Below are 20,000 nucleotides of genomic sequence, written 5' to 3'. Positions count from 1 at the left end.
TCAGTGGGGAGAGTAAGAGGCCTCAGTGGGGAGGGTAAGAGGCCTCAGTGGGGAGGGTAAGAGGCCTCAGTGGGGAGAGTAAGAGGCCTCAGTGGGGAGAGTAAGAGGCCTCAGTGGGGAGAGTAAGAGGCCTCAGTGGGGAGAGTAAGAGGCCTCAGTGGGGAGAGTAAGAGGCCTCAGTGGGGAGAGTAAGAGGCCTCAGTGGGGAGAGTAAGAGGCCTCAGTGGGGAGAGTAAGAGGCCTCAGTGGGGAGTGGGGAGAGTAAGAGGCCTCAGTGGGGAGAGTAAGAGGCCTCAGTGAGGAGAGTAAGAGGCCTCAGTGGGGAGAGTAAGAGGCCTCAGTGGGGAGGGTAAGAGGCCTCAGTGGGGAGGGTAAGAGGCCTCAGTGGGGAGAGTAAGAGGCCTCAGTGGGGAGAGTAAGAGGCCTCAGTGGGGAGAGTAAGAGGCCTCAGTGGGGAGAGTAAGAGGCCTCAGTGGGGAGAGTAAGAGGCCTCAGTGGGGAGTGGGGAGAGTAAGAGGCCTCAGTGGGGAGAGTAAGAGGCCTCAGTGAGGAGAGTAAGAGGCCTCAGTGGGGAGAGTAAGAGGCCTCAGTGGGGAGGGTAAGAGGCCTCAGTGAGGAGAGTAAGAGGCCTCAGTGGGGAGAGTAAGAGGCCTCAGTGGGGAGAGTAAGAGGCCTCAGTGGGGAGGGTAAGAGGCCTCAGTGGGGAGAGTAAGAGGCCTCAGTGGGGAGGGTAAGAGGCCTCTGGGGAGAGTAAGAGGAACAGTGGAAAGGTTTCCTGTTCCTGTACATACAGCTCTACGCTCTGCGCTGCCCGTTGTCTACTTACCCTACCCGGACCCCACATACCTGCGTCTGAGGGGCGTCGAGGTTGAAGTGAGCTTCTGGGCGCCAGGTAACAGAGGAAGCATTGTCTCAGCCAGAGGCTGGTGAAGGGGCGCTAGGGGATATAATGAGGCCTAAAAAAACTACCTTTGATATGTGTGGGATCTTATCCGTCCATACATGCCCCCAGAGCCTTACGTAGGGTACTTCCCAAATGGCTCCCTAGTTAGTGTATTACTTTTAATTGTCTGGAGCCCCACCCCGGGCCCTGGTTAAAAGGAGTCCACTATATAGAGCAGTGGTAGGCAACCGTCTTCCTGGAGCCCCCCCCCCTTCTAGCTAATCGATCAGTTCAGTGATTTCCCTCAATTCAACACACCTGATCTTTCAGGTCGGTTAAATAATAAAATGAAACATAGCAAGGGCCTCAGGCTGTGTTAAGATAACAGGTTGTCTCTGCGCAGAGTATATAGTTAGTCATCACTGCTATACAGGGCCTCAGGGCAGGGTAGCCTGTCCCTGATATACAGGGCCTTAGGGCAGGGTTGCCTGTCCCTGATATACAGGGCCTTAGGGCAGGGTTGCCTGTCCCTGATATACAGGGCCTCAGGGCAGGGTTGCCTGTCCCTGATATACAGGGCCTTCAGAAAGCATTGACATTGTCCTCGTTTTATTGTGTCACAAAGTGGAATTAAAGGGATTTAATTGTCTTTTTTTTTGCGTGTGTCAACGATCTACACAAAAAGTGCTTTAATGTCAAAGTGGAGGAAAAATGTTAACATTTGAAAATGTTTTATGAAAAATAAAGCACTATATCTTGATTAGATAAGTATTCAACCCACTGAGTCAATACCTCTCACAAATAGAGAGAGGCGGAGAGAGAGAGGCAGAGAGAGAGCGAGGCAGAGAGAGAGCGAGGCAGAGAGAGAGCGAGGCAGAGAGAGAGCGAGGCAGAGAGAGAGCGAGGCAGAGAGAGAGAGAGGCAGAGAGAGAGCGAGGCAGAGAGAGAGAGAGGCAGAGAGAGAGCGAGGCAGAGAGAGAGCGAGGCAGAGAGAGAGAGAGGCAGAGAGAGAGCGAGGCAGAGAGAGAGAGAGGCAGAGAGAGAGAGAGGCAGAGAGAGAGCGAGGCAGAGAGAGAGCGAGGCAGAGAGAGAGCGAGGCAGAGAGAGAGCGAGGCAGAGAGAGAGAGGCAGAGAGAGAGCGAGGCAGAGAGAGAGAGAGGCAGAGAGAGAGCGAGGCAGAGAGAGAGAGAGGCAGAGAGAGAGCGAGGCAGAGAGAGAGCGAGGCAGAGAGAGAGCGAGGCAGAGAGAGAGCGAGGCAGAGAGAGAGCGAGGCAGAGAGAGAGAGAGGCAGAGAGAGAGCGAGGCAGAGAGAGAGAGAGGCAGAGAGAGAGCGAGGCAGAGAGAGAGCGAGGCAGAGAGAGAGCGAGGCAGAGAGAGAGCGAGGCAGAGAGAGAGAGAGGCAGAGAGAGAGAGAGGCAGAGAGAGAGCGAGGCAGAGAGAGAGCGAGGCAGAGAGAGAGCGAGGCAGAGAGAGAGCGAGGCAGAGAGAGAGAGAGGCAGAGAGAGAGCGAGGCAGAGAGAGAGCGAGGCAGAGAGAGAGCGAGGCAGAGAGAGAGCGAGGCAGAGAGAGAGCGAGGCAGAGAGAGAGAGAGGCAGAGAGAGAGCGAGGCAGAGAGAGAGAGAGGCAGAGAGAGAGAGAGGCAGAGAGAGAGCGAGGCAGAGAGAGAGCGAGGCAGAGAGAGAGCGAGGCAGAGAGAGAGCGAGGCAGAGAGAGAGAGAGGCAGAGAGAGAGAGAGGCAGAGAGAGAGCGAGGCAGAGAGAGAGAGAGGCAGAGAGAGAGCGAGGCAGAGAGAGAGCGAGGCAGAGAGAGAGCGAGGCAGAGAGAGAGCGAGGCAGAGAGAGAGAGAGGCAGAGAGAGAGCGAGGCAGAGAGAGAGCGAGGCAGAGAGAGAGCGAGGCAGAGAGAGAGCGAGGCAGAGAGAGAGAGAGGCAGAGAGAGAGCGAGGCGGAGAGAGAGGCAGAGAGAGAGCGAGGCAGAGAGAGAGCGAGGCAGAGAGAGAGAGAGGCAGAGAGAGAGAGAGAGGCAGAGAGAGAGCGAGGCGGAGAGAGAGAGGCAGAGAGAGAGCGAGGCAGAGAGAGAGCGAGGCAGAGAGAGAGCGAGGCAGAGAGAGAGCGAGGCAGAGAGAGAGAGAGGCAGAGAGAGAGAGAGGCAGAGAGAGAGCGAGGCAGAGAGAGAGCGAGGCAGAGAGAGAGAGAGGCAGAGAGAGAGCGAGGCAGAGAGAGAGCGAGGCAGAGAGAGAGAGAGGCAGAGAGAGAGCGAGGCAGAGAGAGAGCGAGGCAGAGAGAGAGAGAGGCAGAGAGAGAGCGAGGCAGAGAGAGAGCGAGGCAGAGAGAGAGAGAGGCGGAGAGAGAGAGGCAGAGAGAGAGCGAGGCAGAGAGAGAGAGAGGCAGAGAGAGAGCGAGGCAGAGAGAGAGAGAGGCAGAGAGAGAGAGAGGCAGAGAGAGAGAGAGGCAGAGAGAGAGCGAGGCAGAGAGAGAGCGAGGCAGAGAGAGAGCGAGGCAGAGAGAGAGAGGCAGAGAGAGAGCGAGGCGGAGAGAGAGAGGCAGAGAGAGAGCGAGGCAGAGAGAGAGCGAGGCAGAGAGAGAGCGAGGCAGAGAGAGAGCGAGGCAGAGAGAGAGAGGCAGAGAGAGAGAGAGGCAGAGAGAGAGCGAGGCAGAGAGAGAGCGAGGCAGAGAGAGAGAGAGGCAGAGAGAGAGCGAGGCAGAGAGAGAGCGAGGCAGAGAGAGAGAGAGGCAGAGAGAGAGCGAGGCAGAGAGAGAGCGAGGCAGAGAGAGAGAGAGGCGGAGAGAGAGAGGCAGAGAGAGAGCGAGGCAGAGAGAGAGAGAGGCAGAGAGAGAGCGAGGCAGAGAGAGAGCGAGGCAGAGAGAGAGGGGGAGAGAGAGAGAGAAGCTGCAAGATAAAGAGAGAGGAAGCAAGATAAAGAAAAGGCAGGCACCATGAGTGTGTGGAATAATGTGGTCGGTGGTTGAGGAGCCTCACAGAGACCAAACAGGAACATGTAGGCACCTGCCCTCTCAGTCAATCATCAAAGGTTCCCGCCACTACCCCTCCTTCCCCTCAGCCTTCCCCTCACCCCCTCCCTCAGCCCTCCCTCCTTACCCTCACCTGTATGTTTCAGAGACAGGCCCCAAGCACCTGTATGTTTCAGAGACAGGCCCCAAGCACCTGTAGGTTTCAGAGACAGGCCCCAAGCACCTGTAGGTTTCAGAGACAGGCCCCAGGCACCTGTAGGTTTCAGAGGCAGGCTCCAAGCACCTGTAGGTTTCAGAGACAGCCCCCAGGCACCTGTATGTTTCAGAGACAGGCCCCAAGCACCTGTAGGTTTCAGAGACAGGCCCCAGGCATCTGTAGGTTTCAGAGACAGGCCCCAGGCACCTGTAGGTTTCAGAGACAGGCCCCAGGCACCTGTAGGTTTCAGAGACGGGCCCCAGGCACCTGTAGGTTTCAGAGACAGGCCAGACAGTTGTATTTAGTCTATTCATGATCCAGTTTCTGTTCTGTAGTTTTATTGAGACTGAGGTGTGTGTTACTCGGGCTTGCGTGCTGTCCAACACTCCCACACTACCCATAGGCATCAGATGAACTCTATTCTACTGGACTCTATTCTACTGGACTCTGACTCTATTCTACTGGACTCTATTCTACTGGACTCTGACTCTATTCTACTGGACTCTATTCTACTGGACTCTATTCTACTGGACTCTGACTCTATTCTACTGGACTCTGACTCTATTCTACTGGACTCTAGCTCTATTCTACTGGACTCTGACTCTATTCTACTGGACTCTGACTCTTCTACTGGACTCTGACTCTATTCTACTGGACTCTATTCTACTGGACTCTGACTATATTCTACTGGACTCTGACTCTATTCTACTGGACTCTGACTCTATTCTACTGGACTCTGACTCTATTCTAGTGGACTCTGACTCTATTCTACTGGACTCTGACTATATTCTACTGGACTCTGACTATATTCTACTGGACTCTGACTATATTCTACTGGACTCTGACTCTATTCTACTGGACTCTGACTCTATTCTACTGGACTCTGACTATATTCTACTGGACTCTGACTCTATTCTACTGGACTCTGACTCTATTCTACTGGACTCTATTCTACTGGACTCTGACTATATACTACTGGACTCTGACTATATTCTACTGGACTCTGACTCTATTCTACTGGACTCTGACTCTATTCTACTGGACTCTATTCTACTGGACTCTGACTATATTCTACTGGACTCTGACTCTATTCTACTGGACTCTGACTCTATTCTACTGGACTCTATTCTACTGGACTCTGACTATATTCTACTGGACTCTGACTCTATTCTACTGGACTCTCTTCTACTGGACTCTGACTCTATTCTACTGGACTCTCTTCTACTGGACTCTGACTCTATTCTACTGGACTCTCTTCTACTGGACTCTGACTCTATTCTACTGGACTCTCTTCTACTGGACTCTGACTCTATTCTACTGGACTCTATTCTACTGGACTCTAGCTCTATTCTACTGGACTCTGACTCTATTCTACTGGACTCTGACTCTATTCTACTGGACTCTGACTCTATTCTACTGGACTCTGACTCTATTCTACTGGACTCTGACTCTTCTACTGGACTCTGACTATATTCTACTGGACTCTGACTCTATTCTACTGGACTCTGACTCTATTCTACTGGACTCTGACTCTATTCTACTGGACTCTGACTCTATTCTACTGGACTCTCTTCTACTGGACTCAGACTCTATTCTACTGGACTCTATTCTACTGGACTCTGACTCTATTCTACTGGACTCTCTTCTACTGGACTCTGACTCTATTCTACTGGACTCTATTCTACTGGACTCTGACTCTATTCTACTGGACTCTGACTCTATTCTACTGGAAACTTTTCTCATCCTGCCGGTATTGATCATGTGGTCGAGCGCCAAGGTGGTGGGTGATCCCCCCAGGGATCACAACACACACAAACGTGTCTGCTAAGTGGTATACTGTCTGACAATGTGGTTTGATTCGGGCTTCTATCTAAGCACGTTTCCTATGTCTTGTCTAATGACTTCACTTAGTGAGTTCTCTACAGGGTTACGCTTATTCTGCTGTCCAATCTCAAACCATTGTATGACACAGCGTTTCCCCTTGGGGTCCCCCAGGACCGATTCTGGGTAAAAACACTGGTTTAAAATAGCTTCTCTATATTAAACTATCTGTCATCTGATAATTGCCGTCAGCGTTATTCTCCTGTCAGCGGGAAAGCCTCGGGGTTAAGGAGATGTTGAGGCATGCACTGCCTGAGATGGATGACATCATCCTGTCTTTATTTACGGATGGAAGAGGAGGAGAAGATAGGAGACAGTTCATGCTGACTGATGTGACAGGATGTTTCCATGGAGCATCGCTCACCACACGATGCACCCAGGGAAAGAGAGAGGGAGAGAGAGAGGCACACAGAAAGGTGGGATCTATGGCCCTCTACACATCCCTCTGATACTCCCTCTACCTCTTTCTTGACTTCCTTTTCACTCTACTGCTCTTTCATTCTCTCTTTCTCACCCTCTTTTATTCCCTCTCTCCACCTTTACTTCACTCCCTTTTTCTAGAGAGAGAGAGACTGTTGGATCCTTTCTCTAGAGAGAGAGAGACTGTTGGATCCTTTCTCTAGAGAGAGAGACTGTTGGATCCTTTCTCTAGAGAGAGAGACTGTTGGATCCTTTCTCTAGAGAGCGAGACTGTTGGATCCTTTCTCTAGAGAGAGAGAGACTGTTGGATCCTTTCTCTGGAGAGAGAGAGAGACTGTTGGATCCTTTCTCTAGAGAGAGAGACTGTTGGAGCCTTTCTCTAGAGAGGGGAGGGCGACTGGAGAGGAGAGGGGAGGGCGACTGGAGAGGAGAGGGGAGGGCGACTGGAGAGGAGAGGGGAGGGCGACTGGAGAGGAGAGGGGAGGGCGACTGGAGAGGAGAGGGGAGGGGAGGGCGACTGGAGAGGAGAGGAGAGGGGAGGGCGACTGGAGAGGAGAGGAGAGGAGAGGGGAGGGCGACTGGAGAGGAGAGGGTAGGGGAGGGCGACTGGAGAGGAGAGGGGAGGGCGACTGGAGAGGGGAGGGCGACTGGAGAGGAGAGGGGAGGGCGACTGGAGAGGAGAGGGGAGGGCGAGAGGAGAAGGGAGGGTGACTGGAGAGGAGAGGGGAGGGCGACTGGAGAGGAGAGGGGAGGGCGACTGGAGAGGAGAGGGGAGGGCGACTGGAGAGGAGAGGGGAGGGCGACTGGAGAGGAGATGGGAGGGCGACTGGAGAGGAGAGGAGAGGGGAGGGAGACTGGAGAGGAGAGGGGAGGGCGACTGGAGAGGAGATGGCTCCTCACTACTCTGAAGTGACATGGGCACTAGTTTTAAGAGGCTCTCTCCTCCCTCCTTCCCTTCCATCCTTCCTTTCCCTCCTTCCCTTCTTCCCTTCCATCCTTCCTTTCCCTCCTTCCCTTCTTCCCTTCCATCCTTCCTTTCCCCCCTTCCCTCCTTCCCTTCCATCCTTCCTTTCCCTCCTTCCCTTCTTCCCTTCCTTTCCCCCTTCCCTCCTTCCTTTCCCTCCTTCCATCCTTCCTTTCCCTCCTTCCCTTCTTCCCTTCCATCCTTCCTTTCCCTCCTTCCCTTCTTCCCTTCCATCCTTCCTTTCCCTCCTTCCCTTCTTCCCTTCCATCCTTCCTTTCCCCCCTTCCCTTCTTCCCTTCCATCCTTCCTTTCCCTCCTTCCCTCCTTCCCTTCCATCCTTCCTTTCCCTCCTTCCCTCTTTCCCTTCCATCCTTCCCTTCCCTTCTTCCCTTCCCTCCTTCCCTTCCATCCTTCCTTTCCCTCCTTCCCTTCTTCCCCTTCCATCCTTCCTCCTTTCTTCCCTTCCTTCACTTACTCGTAGGAGGTACCGTATCCCAAATGCCACCCTATTCCCTACACTGTGTACTACTTTTGACCTGAGACATATGGATAACATGTAGGGAATAGGGATCCGTTTGGGAAGCCACAGTCTCCAATTCTTCCTCCTACGCCCCTGCCACCTCCTCTTGAAGTGAAGTTTACTCTCTAAACCTTTAAAGTAAATTGTGACACGTGGATGACACTTCCCTCATCCACGTGTAGCGGGACCTTCTGTCTTAAACCCCAATGTGCCTCCCTCAAACATATGTTCCGAATGTCACTTTATTCCCTATATAGTGCACTACTTTAGACCAGGGCCTAGCACCCTATTCCCTATATAGTGCACTACTTTAGACCAGGGCCTAGCACCCTATTCCCTATATAGTGCACTACTTTTGACCAGGGCCCCGTAGGGCTCTATATAAGGGCCATTTGGGATGCCCCCCCCCCCCATCCCCAGTCAGGAATGTTGTTGTTGTTTATCAATGTTGCATTAGCACATTGACTAGAGAACTTCCTAAATCAACCCTGCTGGCTGACCTCCGGTAGTCTGCTGTGATACTGCTCAGCCAGAGGTCATAGGTCAACGTGTGTATGGGAGATGGCGTGTGTGTGTTGGCAGACAGCGGAGACGGGGCTTCCCTACTCCCTATACCTTTCTCCTTGAGATGTCGACTCCTTCATTCATCCTCAAATGATTTAATTGGTCCAAGATATATGGTGGAAGCTCTCTCTTAGCCCGTGCATACACCAATGCAATGCGTCTAAAATCCAATAAAGAGAAAGTGAAAAGTGGTAGGGAATGGAGAAGTGAAGACATGTGGCCACAGCTTCCAATGGACCATATAGTCCATAGTACAGGGCAGCACACTGTCCTCAGACTAACCTTGTCCCCGGGCTATTGCGCACAACATTATCCATTCAGAGTTGGCCTTAGTGGAAGTGGCCATAGGGATGGGAGTGACTATGGGAGTGACCTTACTGAGTAAAGTATTTGTCAACGTTTAATTTTTGCGAATCAAACGACTGCGAGGCGTGGCAAGAACTTGTGGTGTGCTAGCAAAAACATTCCCCCCCCTGGCCTCAAAGGGAGAAAAAACAATAGGCCCTACCTTCCTGCTAGATGCTAGCTAATTAGCAAAGGACACAGCTAGCTAGCTAGCTAATTAGCAAAGGACATAGCTAGCTAGATAATTAGCAAAGGACACAGCTAGCTAGCTAATTAGCAAAATACATAGCTAACTAGCTAGCCAATTAGCAAAGGGCATAGCTAGCTAGATAATTAGCAAAGGACACAGCAAGCTAGCTAATTAGCAAAGGACATAGCTATCTAGCTAATTAGCAAAGGACATAGCTAGCTAGAAAATTAGCAAATGACACAGCTAGCTAGATAATTAGCAAAGGACATGGCTAGCTAGCTAATTAGCAAAGGACAGGGCTAGCTAGATAATTAGCAAAGGACATAGCTAGCTAGCTAATAGCTTCACACGAGAAGAAGAAAGACTACACCCTTAAAATCTGTGGTTGACGTGTGTCGCGTTTGTTGGGAAAATACGATCCAATAACAGATACAAACACAATCTCTTCATTGCCAAGACGTCGGACCGAAACGACAGAGGTGCACAAGACACATGGGTAGATGATTGGTTGGTAGATTACGCTGATTAAGCCAATCCTTTAAAAATGGTTGACCTCCACAAGTCTGGTTCATCCTTACGAGCAATTTCCAAACTCCTGAAGGTACCACGTTCATCTGTACAAACTTTAGTACGCAAGTATAAACACCATGGGACCACGCAGCCGTCATACAGCTCAGGAAGGAGATGCGTTCTGTCACCTAGAGATACTTTGGTGCGAAAAGTGCAAATCAATCCCAGAACAACAGCAAAGGACTGGAGGAAACATGTACAAAAGTATCGATATCCACAGTCAAACGAGTCCTATATCGACATAACCTGAAAGGCCGCTCAGCACCACCCCAACCGTGAAGCACGGGGGTGGCAGCATCATGTTGTGGGGGTACTTTGCTGCAGGAGGGACTGGTGCACTTCACAAAATAGGTGGCATCATGAGGAGGAAAATTATGTGGATATATTGAAGCAACATCTCAAGACATCAGTCAGGAAGTTAAAGCTTGGTCGCAAATGGGTCTTCCAAATGGACAATGACCCCAAACATACTTCCAAAGTTCCAAAGTTGTGGAAAAATGGCTTAAGGACAACAAAGTCAAGGTATTGGAGTGGCCATCACAAAGCCCTGACCTCAATCCCATAGAACATTTGTGGACAGAACTGAAAAAGTGTGTGCGAGCAAGGAGGCCTACAAACCTGACTCAGTTACACCAGCTCTGTCAGGAGGAATGGGCCAAAATTCACCCAACTACCCGAAACGTTTGACCCAAGTTAAACAATTTAAAGGCAATGCTACCAAATACTAATTGAGTGTATGTAATCTTCTGACCCACTGGGAATGTGATGAAAGAAATAAAAGCTGAAATAAATCATTCTCTCTACTATTATTCTGACATTTCACATTCTTAAAATAAAGTGGTGATCCTAACTGACCTAAAACAGGGAATTTTTATTAGGATTAAATGTCAGGAATTGTGGAAAAACTGAGTTTAAATGTATTTGGCTAAGGTGTATGTAAACCTCCGACTTCATATGTATATACTGTGTTCTCGTCAAGTCCATCCTATATAACTACTGCTATACATGTACTATTCTATCCACGTATTCTTCAGATATACTACATATTCTATCCACATACTGTCCATAACATCTGTACATACCATCGTATATACGGTGCATTCGGAAAGTATTCAGACCCCTTGACTTTTCCCACATTTTGTTACGTTACAGCCTTATTCTAAAATCGATTTAAATTTAAATGCATCATCAACCTACAAACAATATCCCATAATGACATCACAATATCCCATAATGACATCACAATATCCCATAATGACATCACAATATCCCATAATGACATCATAATATCCCATAATGACATCACAATATCCCATAATGACAAAGCAAAAACAGGTTTTTAGAAATGTTGGCACATTTTTTAATTCCTTCAACCTCCTGGCTTGGTTTTTGCTCTGACATTCACTGTCAACTGTGGGACAGGTGTGTGTGCCTTTTCTAAATCATGTGCAATCAATTGAATTTACCACAGGTGGACTCCAATCAACTTGTAAAACATCTTAAGGATGATCAATGGAAACAGGATGCACCTGAGCTCAATTTCAAGTCTCATAGCGAAGGGTCTGAATACTTATCTAAACAAGGTATTTCTGTTTTCACGTTGTCATTATGGGGTATTGTGATGTCATTATGGGGTATTGTGATGTCATTACGGGGTATTGTGATGTCATTATGGAGTATTGTGTGTAGTTTGATGAGGAAAATGTTTTATTTCATCCATTTTAGAATACGGCTGTAACGTTACAAAATGTGGAAAAAGTCAAGGGGTCTGAATACTTTCCGAATGCACTGTATGTGTATACGAACCAATACAAAGTTATTTGATTTGACACTCTCTGCGAATTTGGCCGTAAGTCATTCTGGGAACAACATTACTCTCTGACAGGGTTCCCACTACATGGCCAAACTGTAAAACCAAAATGGTCTTTATTGTGAAAATGTATGCATTCTTTCCCCCTTTTGGTCTTAAAGGTTAAAGTTGGGTTTAGAATCCGATTTGAAGAAGAGACATTGTAGAACTAGGCGAGGCTTCTGACTTTACAACTTGGCCAGGTGATGACGACCCTCAGACAGACATTCCCTCTTTTTTAAGAGCTTTGTCAACTAAATCCTGTTTGTTTGTTGTTGTTGTTGTTGTGGTAGGTATATATTATATATTTATCTCTGGCAGACAACCCAACAACTGGTCCAGGTATGAGAATCTACTATAGTCTACTATACTGCCTACCTGTACTGCCTACCTGTACTGCTTATCTGGCTCAGGTAAAGTTTCTCTGATAGCCATTACAGCTGATCCAGGTACAAGAGTCTACCTGTCTGAAACTACAGTCTGCCTGTCTACAGTCTACCTGGCTGAAACTACAGTCTGCCTCTCTACAGTCTACCTGTCTACAGTCTACCTGGCTGAAACTACAGTCTGCCTGTCTACAGTCTACCTGTCTACAGTCTACCTGTCTACAGTCTACCTGGCTGAAACTACAGTCTACCTGGCTTAAACTACAGTCTGCCTGTCTACAGTCTACCTGGCTGAAACTACAGTCTGCCTGTCTACAGTCTACCTGGCTGAAACTACAGTCTGCCTGTCTACAGTCTACCTGGCTGAAACTACAGTCTGCCTGTCTACAGTCTACCTGTCTACAGTCTACCTGGCTTAAACTACAGTCTGCCCAGGTAAAATCTCTGAGGGCTGTCTGGTTCCCAGATGTAGGCCAGGTAAATGTGGCGGCTGGTAGCCTAGTGGTTAGAGTGTTGGGCCAGTAACCGAAAGGTTGCTGGATCAAATCCCCGAGCGGACAAGGTAAAAATCTGTCCCTGAACAAGGCAGTTAACCCACTGTTAACCTCTGCCATTTACACTGAACAAAAATATAAACGCAACATGTAAAGTGTTGGTCCCAAGTTTCATGAGCTGAAATAAAAGAGCCCAGAAATGTTCCACACTCACAAAAAGCTTATTTCTCTCAAATTTTGTGCAGAAATTAGTTTACATGCCTGATAGTGAGCATTTCTCCTTTCCCAAGATAATCCATCCACTTGACAGGTGTGGCATATCAAGAAGCTGATTAAACTGCATGACCATTACACAGGTGCTGGGGATAATAATGGGCCACTCTAAAATGTGCCATTTTGTCACACAACACAATGCCACAGATGTCTCAAGTTTTGAAGGAGCGTGAAATTGGCATGCTGACTGCAGGAATATCCACCAGAGCTGTTGACAGAGAATTGAATGTTCATTTCTCTACCAGAAGCCGCCTCCAACGTCGTTTTAGAGAATTTGGCAGTACGTCCAACCTGCCTCACAACAGCAGACCACCTGTAGCCACACCAGCCCAGGACCTCTACATCCGGCTTCTTCACCTGCGGGATTGTCTGAGACCAGCCACCCGGACAGCTGATGAAACTGTGGGTTTGCACACCTGAAGAAATCAGGGAAGCTCATCTGCCACCATCATCTCATAATAATGCACGGCCCCATGTCACAAGGATCTGTAACACAATTCCTGGAAGCTGAAAATGTCCCAGTTCTTCCATGGCCTGCATACTCACCAGACATGTCACCCATTGAGCATGTTTGGGATGCTCTGGATCGACGTGTACGATAGCATGTTCCAGTTCCCTCCAATATTCAGCAACTTCACACAGCTACTGAAGAGGAGTGGGGCAACATTCCACAGGCCAAAATCAACAGCCTGATCAACTCTATGAGAAGGAGATGTGTTGCACTGCATGAGGCAAATGGTGCTCACACCAGATACTGACTGGTTTTCTGATCCACGCCCCCCTACCTTTTTAATATCTGTGACCAAAAGATGCATCTGTATTCCCAGTCGTGAAATCCATAGATTAGGACCTAATGAATTTATTTAAATTAACTAATTTTCTTATATGAACTGTATCTCAGTAAAATCTTTGAAATTAATGCATGTTGCGTTTATATTTTTGTTCAGTTTATTTAAAGCTTCAGGAGGAGGAGAGAGAAGGGTGGGGGGGGGGGGTGCAATTACAGCCCTACAGCCTGAAGGAACAGGCATGTAGAAGGAACAGGAATGTACAGGAGAGAGAGAAGGGGAAGGAGAGAGAGGGAAGGAGAGAGAGGGAAGGGGAGAGAGAGAGGGAAGGGGAGAGAGAGGAGAGAGAGAGAGGAGAGAGGGAAGGGGAGAGAGAGAAGGAGAGAGAAGGAGAGAGAGAATGAGAGAGAGAGAAGGGGAGAGAGAATGAGAGAGAGAGAAGGGGAGAGAGAAGGAGAGAGAGGGAAGGAGAGCGAGAAGGAGAGAGAGAGAAGGAGAGAGAGGGAAGGAGAGAGAGAAGAGAGAGAGAAGGGGAGAGAGAGAAGGGGGGAGAGAGAAGTTGTTATAGTTGATGTAAGCAAATGGTTAAACAACTATGTAGTTGAGGAGGATGAGCAGAGACCAACAACAAGAGATTTCAGAAGCAGAAACATGTTGCCTGGACCCTGTAGCTCTCACCATGAAACTGAGTGTCCTAATTAGCTATAGCTGTTGGTTAACTTCATTCCTCCCTGTCTTACCCAACCACACACAGCCTAGCTAGCCTATGCCTTATGCCTCCAGACAGTTGAAAGCTCCCAGTGTGAGAGAAGAGATTACAAAATGAAAAGAGGGAAAGAGAGAGAGAGAGAAAGAGAGACAAAGGGAGAGTCTGAGGATTAGACAGAGAGGAAAAGGAGGGTTGTCTCTCTCTATCTCTCCTGGGGTTTAAGCAGACATACACACAGAACAAAGACCAATCGGAGAAGGTGCCACTTGTCTGTCCTTGGCTTAAACCAGTGGTTCCCAAACTGTCTGTTCCGATGTATTTCTCATCTAAATTTCCTCTTGCAAGTTGCAATAGTAGAATGCACAAGGTGCCATTTTGAAATGGGTTAGTGCATCATTCTTTTTCCTCTTGTCCTGTCAGTAATGTCCAGATCAACTAGCCCCGGGGTCAGCTAACGTTTTTGAGCAAGTTTTTTAGCCCATAGATTTTGTTGTAACGTTTGAATGATTCAGATGAACACACATAAACATGGCATATATTACAATAAATTAGATTTAAAACTCAATATGTTAAATCCACTGTATAGCAAAATGTGTATAATACAATAAATTAGATTTAAAACTCAATATGTTATCTCTACCCTATAGCAAAATGTGCATATTACAATAAATTAGCTTTAAAACTCAATATGTTCTCTCCACCCTATAGCAAAATGCGTATATAATAATATATTAGCATTAAAACTCTATGTTATCTCTACCCTATAGGAAAATGTGTATAATACAAGAAATTTGCTTTAATACTCAATATGTTCTCGCCACACTATACGAAAATGTGGAGTGAGGGGGGGGGGGGGGGATGTTCCTCAATGATGGAAGGGGGCCCTGAGTTTTACCTAGCCTTCTAACTAACTAACCAATGATGGAAGGGGGCCCTGAGTTTTACCTAGCCTTCTAACTAACTAACCAATGATGGAAGGGGGCCCTGAGTTTTACTTTTGACACGTATTTCAAACCAAATACTTTAAAACTTTTTACTCAAGTAGTATTTTACTGGGTGACTTTCACTTTTACTTGAGTCCTTTTCTGTTAAGGTATCTTTACTTTTACTCAAGTATGACAACTGAGTACATTTGTGCACCGGTGCATTTCTCCCCTGACACCCAGTCACACACAGCCCATGTCTCTCAGGCACAGTCTCCTTCCCCCTGTCCGAGACACCGACCCAGCCGTTTGCACCCCGAATTGGCACCATATTCCCTATTTCATACACTACTGTCGACAAAAGCCCATGTGTTTCTGGGAATAGTGTGTCCAGCAGTCTTCAACTCCCAGGAATGCGTCCCAAATTGTACCCTAATTCCCTACATAGTGCACTACCCAATGGGGTCTGGTCAAAAGTAATGCACTATGTAGGGGAATAGGGTGGCATTTTGGGATGTAAACCAAGTCTAGCTCAATCTTCCTGTTGTTTCAGATCATTTTTTTGGGGGGTTGATCTTGGGAATCCCAGGCAGGGCAGAGACTTGTCGGAGGAGCTGAGATACTGTGTTTGATGTTCTTCTATATGTTCTGTTGGGGGGGGGGGGGGGGGAGGCTGAGTAACTCGAGACAGATAGGAGCGAAAAGGAGACACCGCAAGAATGGCATAACTGATTAAAATGTTAATTTATTTTGTAACAGTAGAGAAGATGTATCTGAACTTGCATATTATAACCACATATTGACCCGCTTGATCTGCGTTTTGAGATTTATGACAACGTTCCATATCAATTTCCCCTATGGAATCTCATTCCTTGCCACGCCAAATCTGTCAATCAGAGAGAGAGACCAGTCCCAGGGGCAATAGAAAGGTGTGTGTAGTTGTTGCAACCTGGTCACAGAGCACTTTGTATTATTCTGTACGTAAATCCGCAAAGCTCCATTTAGCATGTTATGTTTGGTATGGTTACATAAGACAGATGGTTACTTAAGGCAAAACCTCAAAGCTGGGTGGATTTTTTTATTTAACCTTTATTTAACTAGGCAAGTCAGTTAAGAACACATTCTTATTTTCATTGGTGGCCTAGGAACAGTGGGTTAACTGCCCTGTACAGGGGCAGAACGACAGATTTTTACCTTGTCAGCTCGGGGGATTCCATCTTGCAACTTTTCGGTTACTAGTCCACCGCTCTAACCACTAGGCTACCTGCCTCTAACCACGAGGTTACCTGCCTCTAACCACTAGGCTACCTGCCTCCCCTTCTGGTTTTCTTAACGTAAGGATTTTTAAATTATTTATACTATTTATATATTTATTTATACTTCTACTTTTGATACTAAAGTATATTTTAGCAACTACATTTATTTTTGATCCTTAAGTATATTTCAAACCAAATACTTTAAAACTTTTTACTCAAGTAGTATTTTACTGGGTGACTTTCACTTTTACTTGAGTCATTTTCTGTTAAAGTATCTTTACTTTTACTCAAGTATGACAACTGAGTACTTTTTCCACCACTGCATTGCTTCCGAGTGGCGAGGTGGTCTTAGGTGTCACTACTGACCCTGGTTCGATTCCAGGCTGTATCACAACCGGCCGCGATTGGGAGTCCCATAGGGTGGGCACAATTGGCCCAGTGTCATCCAGGGTAGGCTATCATTGTAAATAAGAATTTGTTCTTAAACTGACTTGTCTAGTTTAAAAAAAAATATCGATGGGGCACACTCCAACACTCGGACATCATTTACAAACAAAGCATTTGTGTTTAGTGAGTCCTCCAGATCAGAGGCAGTAGGGACGACCAGGGATGTGCTCTTGATAAATGTGCTAATTGGACCATTTTCATGTCCTGCTAAGCATTCAAAATGTAACGAGTACTTTTGGGTGTCAGGGAAAATGTATTGAGAACTAAGTACAGAATTTTCTTTAGTAATGTAGTGAAGTAAAAGTAAAAATTGTCAAAAATATAAATAGTAAAGTACAGATACCCCCCCAAAAACGACTTAAGTAGTACATTAAAGTTTTTATACTTGAGTACTTTACACCAGTGTGTGGGCAAATAAATCCAATATCTAGCAACCCAAAGGTTGAGAGGTCAATCTAATTATGGACAATTTTACTTATTTTTGTTGTTGTTGCAACTTTTCAACTACTTAGCATGTTAGCTAAATGCCTTCCCCTAACCTTAACCATTTAGCTAACCCTTCCCCCAACTTTAATAATTTAATCTAACTCCTAAATTGAACCTTTAATAAACCCTAGCCTAGCTAACGTTAGCACCTAGCTAGAATTCGTAACATAACATACGTTTTTCGCAAATTCGTAACATATTGTACAATTTTCAAATTCGTGACATAAAATACGATTTGTAATTAGTAACATATCATCCGAAATGGATGATGGACATCCACAAATTAATACATACCACACAAAACGCAACATATCATACTAAATGGAGTGTCTCTGATTGTACATACAGAATAATGAGAAATGCTCTGAGAACAGGTTGAGTTTGTACAGACTGACGCATCATATTCCCTACAGTAACCCGTGGCATTGAGCTACCCCGCCGGTTCAGACACAACGGGCAGAAAGAGAGCGAGGAGTGGAGGGAGAGAGAGGACAGAATAGAGCTCAGCACAGATAGGTGCCCGCCCAAGCGAGAGACAGCCAACACAGCAACAGGCTTTCAGCGCACAGACAGCTCTCCACCGCTCAATGTTTCAGAGCTAACCGTTGACCTCTTTTCTATCGCATTTACCATCGATTTCTACTTTTTAATGAACCAGGAAAGTTTATCATATCGGTTATTGTAGTTAATTGCTATTCGTTTTTTTTTCGGTTGTTTTTTTCTCTAGGCCAGTCGTCTATTTATCTAACGAACTGCTGCAGAGCACCGGCAGGTGACTATGGCGAAGGGACCGGTGCTGGTGACTCTATCCCTGGCGACTGGCGGCCCTACGCGGCTTGTTTTGCTGCTGTTATGTCCGCTAATCTGCGGCCTCTCGGCGCAGGGCCAGGAGCTGCCAACCAACCGGGTGAATGGCTACAGCCTGCACCCACCTTATTTTAACCTAGCGGAAGGGACCAAAGTCACGGCGACAGCGACCTGCGGAGAAGGGGACAATGGGCGGTCGATACGTGACTTGTACTGCAAGCTGGTCGGAGGGCCAGTGTCAGGGGACCCGAGTCAAACCATCCAGGTAAGAATTTTAAATACGTTTATAGTTTTTGTTGCTTCATTAAAATCAAGTCAGGCATTGGTAACGGGGCAATACACGTTTTCTGCAACCTGTATTTTGTATTTACTAACTTTAAACCAGCCTTCTTTTAAATTAGTATTATTAGTGTAATGTTTAAAGAAGTATAAGGTATGCTATTTTCTGCACTTTCGTTAACACCTGTCTCCACATACCTCGGAGTGAGTGATCCGTGCGGTGAGAGCAACAGTTGTGTTGTTGCCGAGATAGGAGACTTTATGAATGAGTTATGAATCAGTTATAACTTATTCGTTATTATTCGTTATAAATGCATTGGTACAGTATGACGAGGTGTAATGATGACCTCACCACTACATGTATTGGTACAGTATGAGGAGGTGTAATGATGACCTCATCACTATATGTATTGGTACAGTATGATGAGGTGTAATGATGACCTCATCACTATATGTATTGGTACAGTATGACGAGGTGTAATGATGACCTCATCACTATATGTGTTGGTACAGTATGAGGTGTAATGACGACCTCACCACTATATGTATTGGTACAGTATGACGAGGTGTAATGATGACCTCACCACTATATGTATTGGTACAGTATGACGAGGTGTAATGATGACCTCATCACTATATGTATTGGTACAGTATGATGAGGTGTAATGATGACCTCATCACTATATGTATTGGTACAGTATGACGAGGTGTAATGATGACCTCATCACTATATGTGTTGGTACAGTATGAGGTGTAATGATGACCTCACCACTATATGTATTGGTACAGTATGACGAGGTGTAATGATGACCTCACCACTATACGTATTGGTACAGTATGACGAGGTGTAATGATGACCTCATCACTATATGTATTGGTACAGTATGACGAGGTGTAATGATGACCTCACCACTATATGTATTGGTACAGTATGAGGAGGTGTAATGATGACCTCACCACTATATGTGTTGGTACAGTATGAGGTGTAATGATGACCTCATCACTATATGTATTGGTACAGTATGACGAGGTGTAATGATGACCTCACCACTATATGTATTGGTACAGTATGAGGAGGTGTAATGATGACCTCATCACTATATGTATTGGTACAGTATGACGAGGTGTAATGATGACCTCACCACTATATGTATTGGTACAGTATGAGGAGGTGTGCTGCGTATGTTTGTACATAGAACACAACCACTTGATGAGATCTGAGATCAGGCACTGTTGCAACAACCATAGTAAAAGTGTTATGAAAACTGGGTGCTAACCAAGAACAAGCAGAAGTAAGGGAACCCACCTGGTGAAACCCATCACTGGGGTAGCCTGGTGAAACCCATCGCTGGGGTAGCCTGGTGAAACCCATCGCTGGGGTAGTCTGGTGAAACCCATCTCTGGGGTAGCCTGGTGAAACCCATCGCTGGGGTAGCCTGGTGAAACCCATCACTGGGGTAGCCTGGTGAAACCCATCACTGGGGTAGCCTGGTGAAACCCATCGCTGGGGTAGCCTGGTGAAACCCATCGCTGGGGTAGCCTGGTAAAACTCATCACTGGGGTAGCCTGGTGAAACCCATCACTGGGGTAGCCTGGTGAAACCCATCGCTGGGGTAGCCTGGTGAAACCCATCACTGGGGTAGCCTGGTGAAACCCATCACTGGGGTAGCTTGGTGAAACCCATCACTGGGGTAGCCTGGTGAAACCCATCGCTGGGATAGCCTGGTGAAACCCATCTCTGGGGTTGCCTGGTGAAACCCATCTCTGGGGTAGCCTGGTGAAACCCATCGCTGGGGTAG

General features: G+C 47.1%; 1 protein-coding gene across 2 annotated transcripts in view; it reads left to right on the top strand.

Annotated features, from left to right (window-relative positions):
• The first annotated feature begins 17,524 nt into the window (after positions 1–17,524).
• LOC110516471 (laminin subunit alpha-5) overlaps positions 17,525–20,000 on the top strand; it is a 254,283-nt gene continuing 251,807 nt past the window's right edge. For both annotated transcript variants that reach the window (XM_090185535.1, XM_090185536.1), the window contains exon 1: positions 17,525–18,187. In XM_090185535.1, coding sequence (XP_090041661.1) covers positions 17,894–18,187 — 294 coding nt within the window. In that variant the 5' untranslated portion in view covers positions 17,525–17,893. The remainder of the gene's footprint in view (positions 18,188–20,000) is intronic.

This window comes from Oncorhynchus mykiss, chromosome 9, assembly GCF_057628025.1.
Source record: "Oncorhynchus mykiss isolate SJ-2025 chromosome 9, ASM5762802v1, whole genome shotgun sequence".
NCBI classification, from domain to species: Eukaryota; Metazoa; Chordata; class Actinopteri; order Salmoniformes; family Salmonidae; genus Oncorhynchus; species Oncorhynchus mykiss.
The sequence above is the reverse complement of the archived record's forward strand: the minus strand, read 5'-3'. Positions and strand labels throughout refer to the sequence as shown.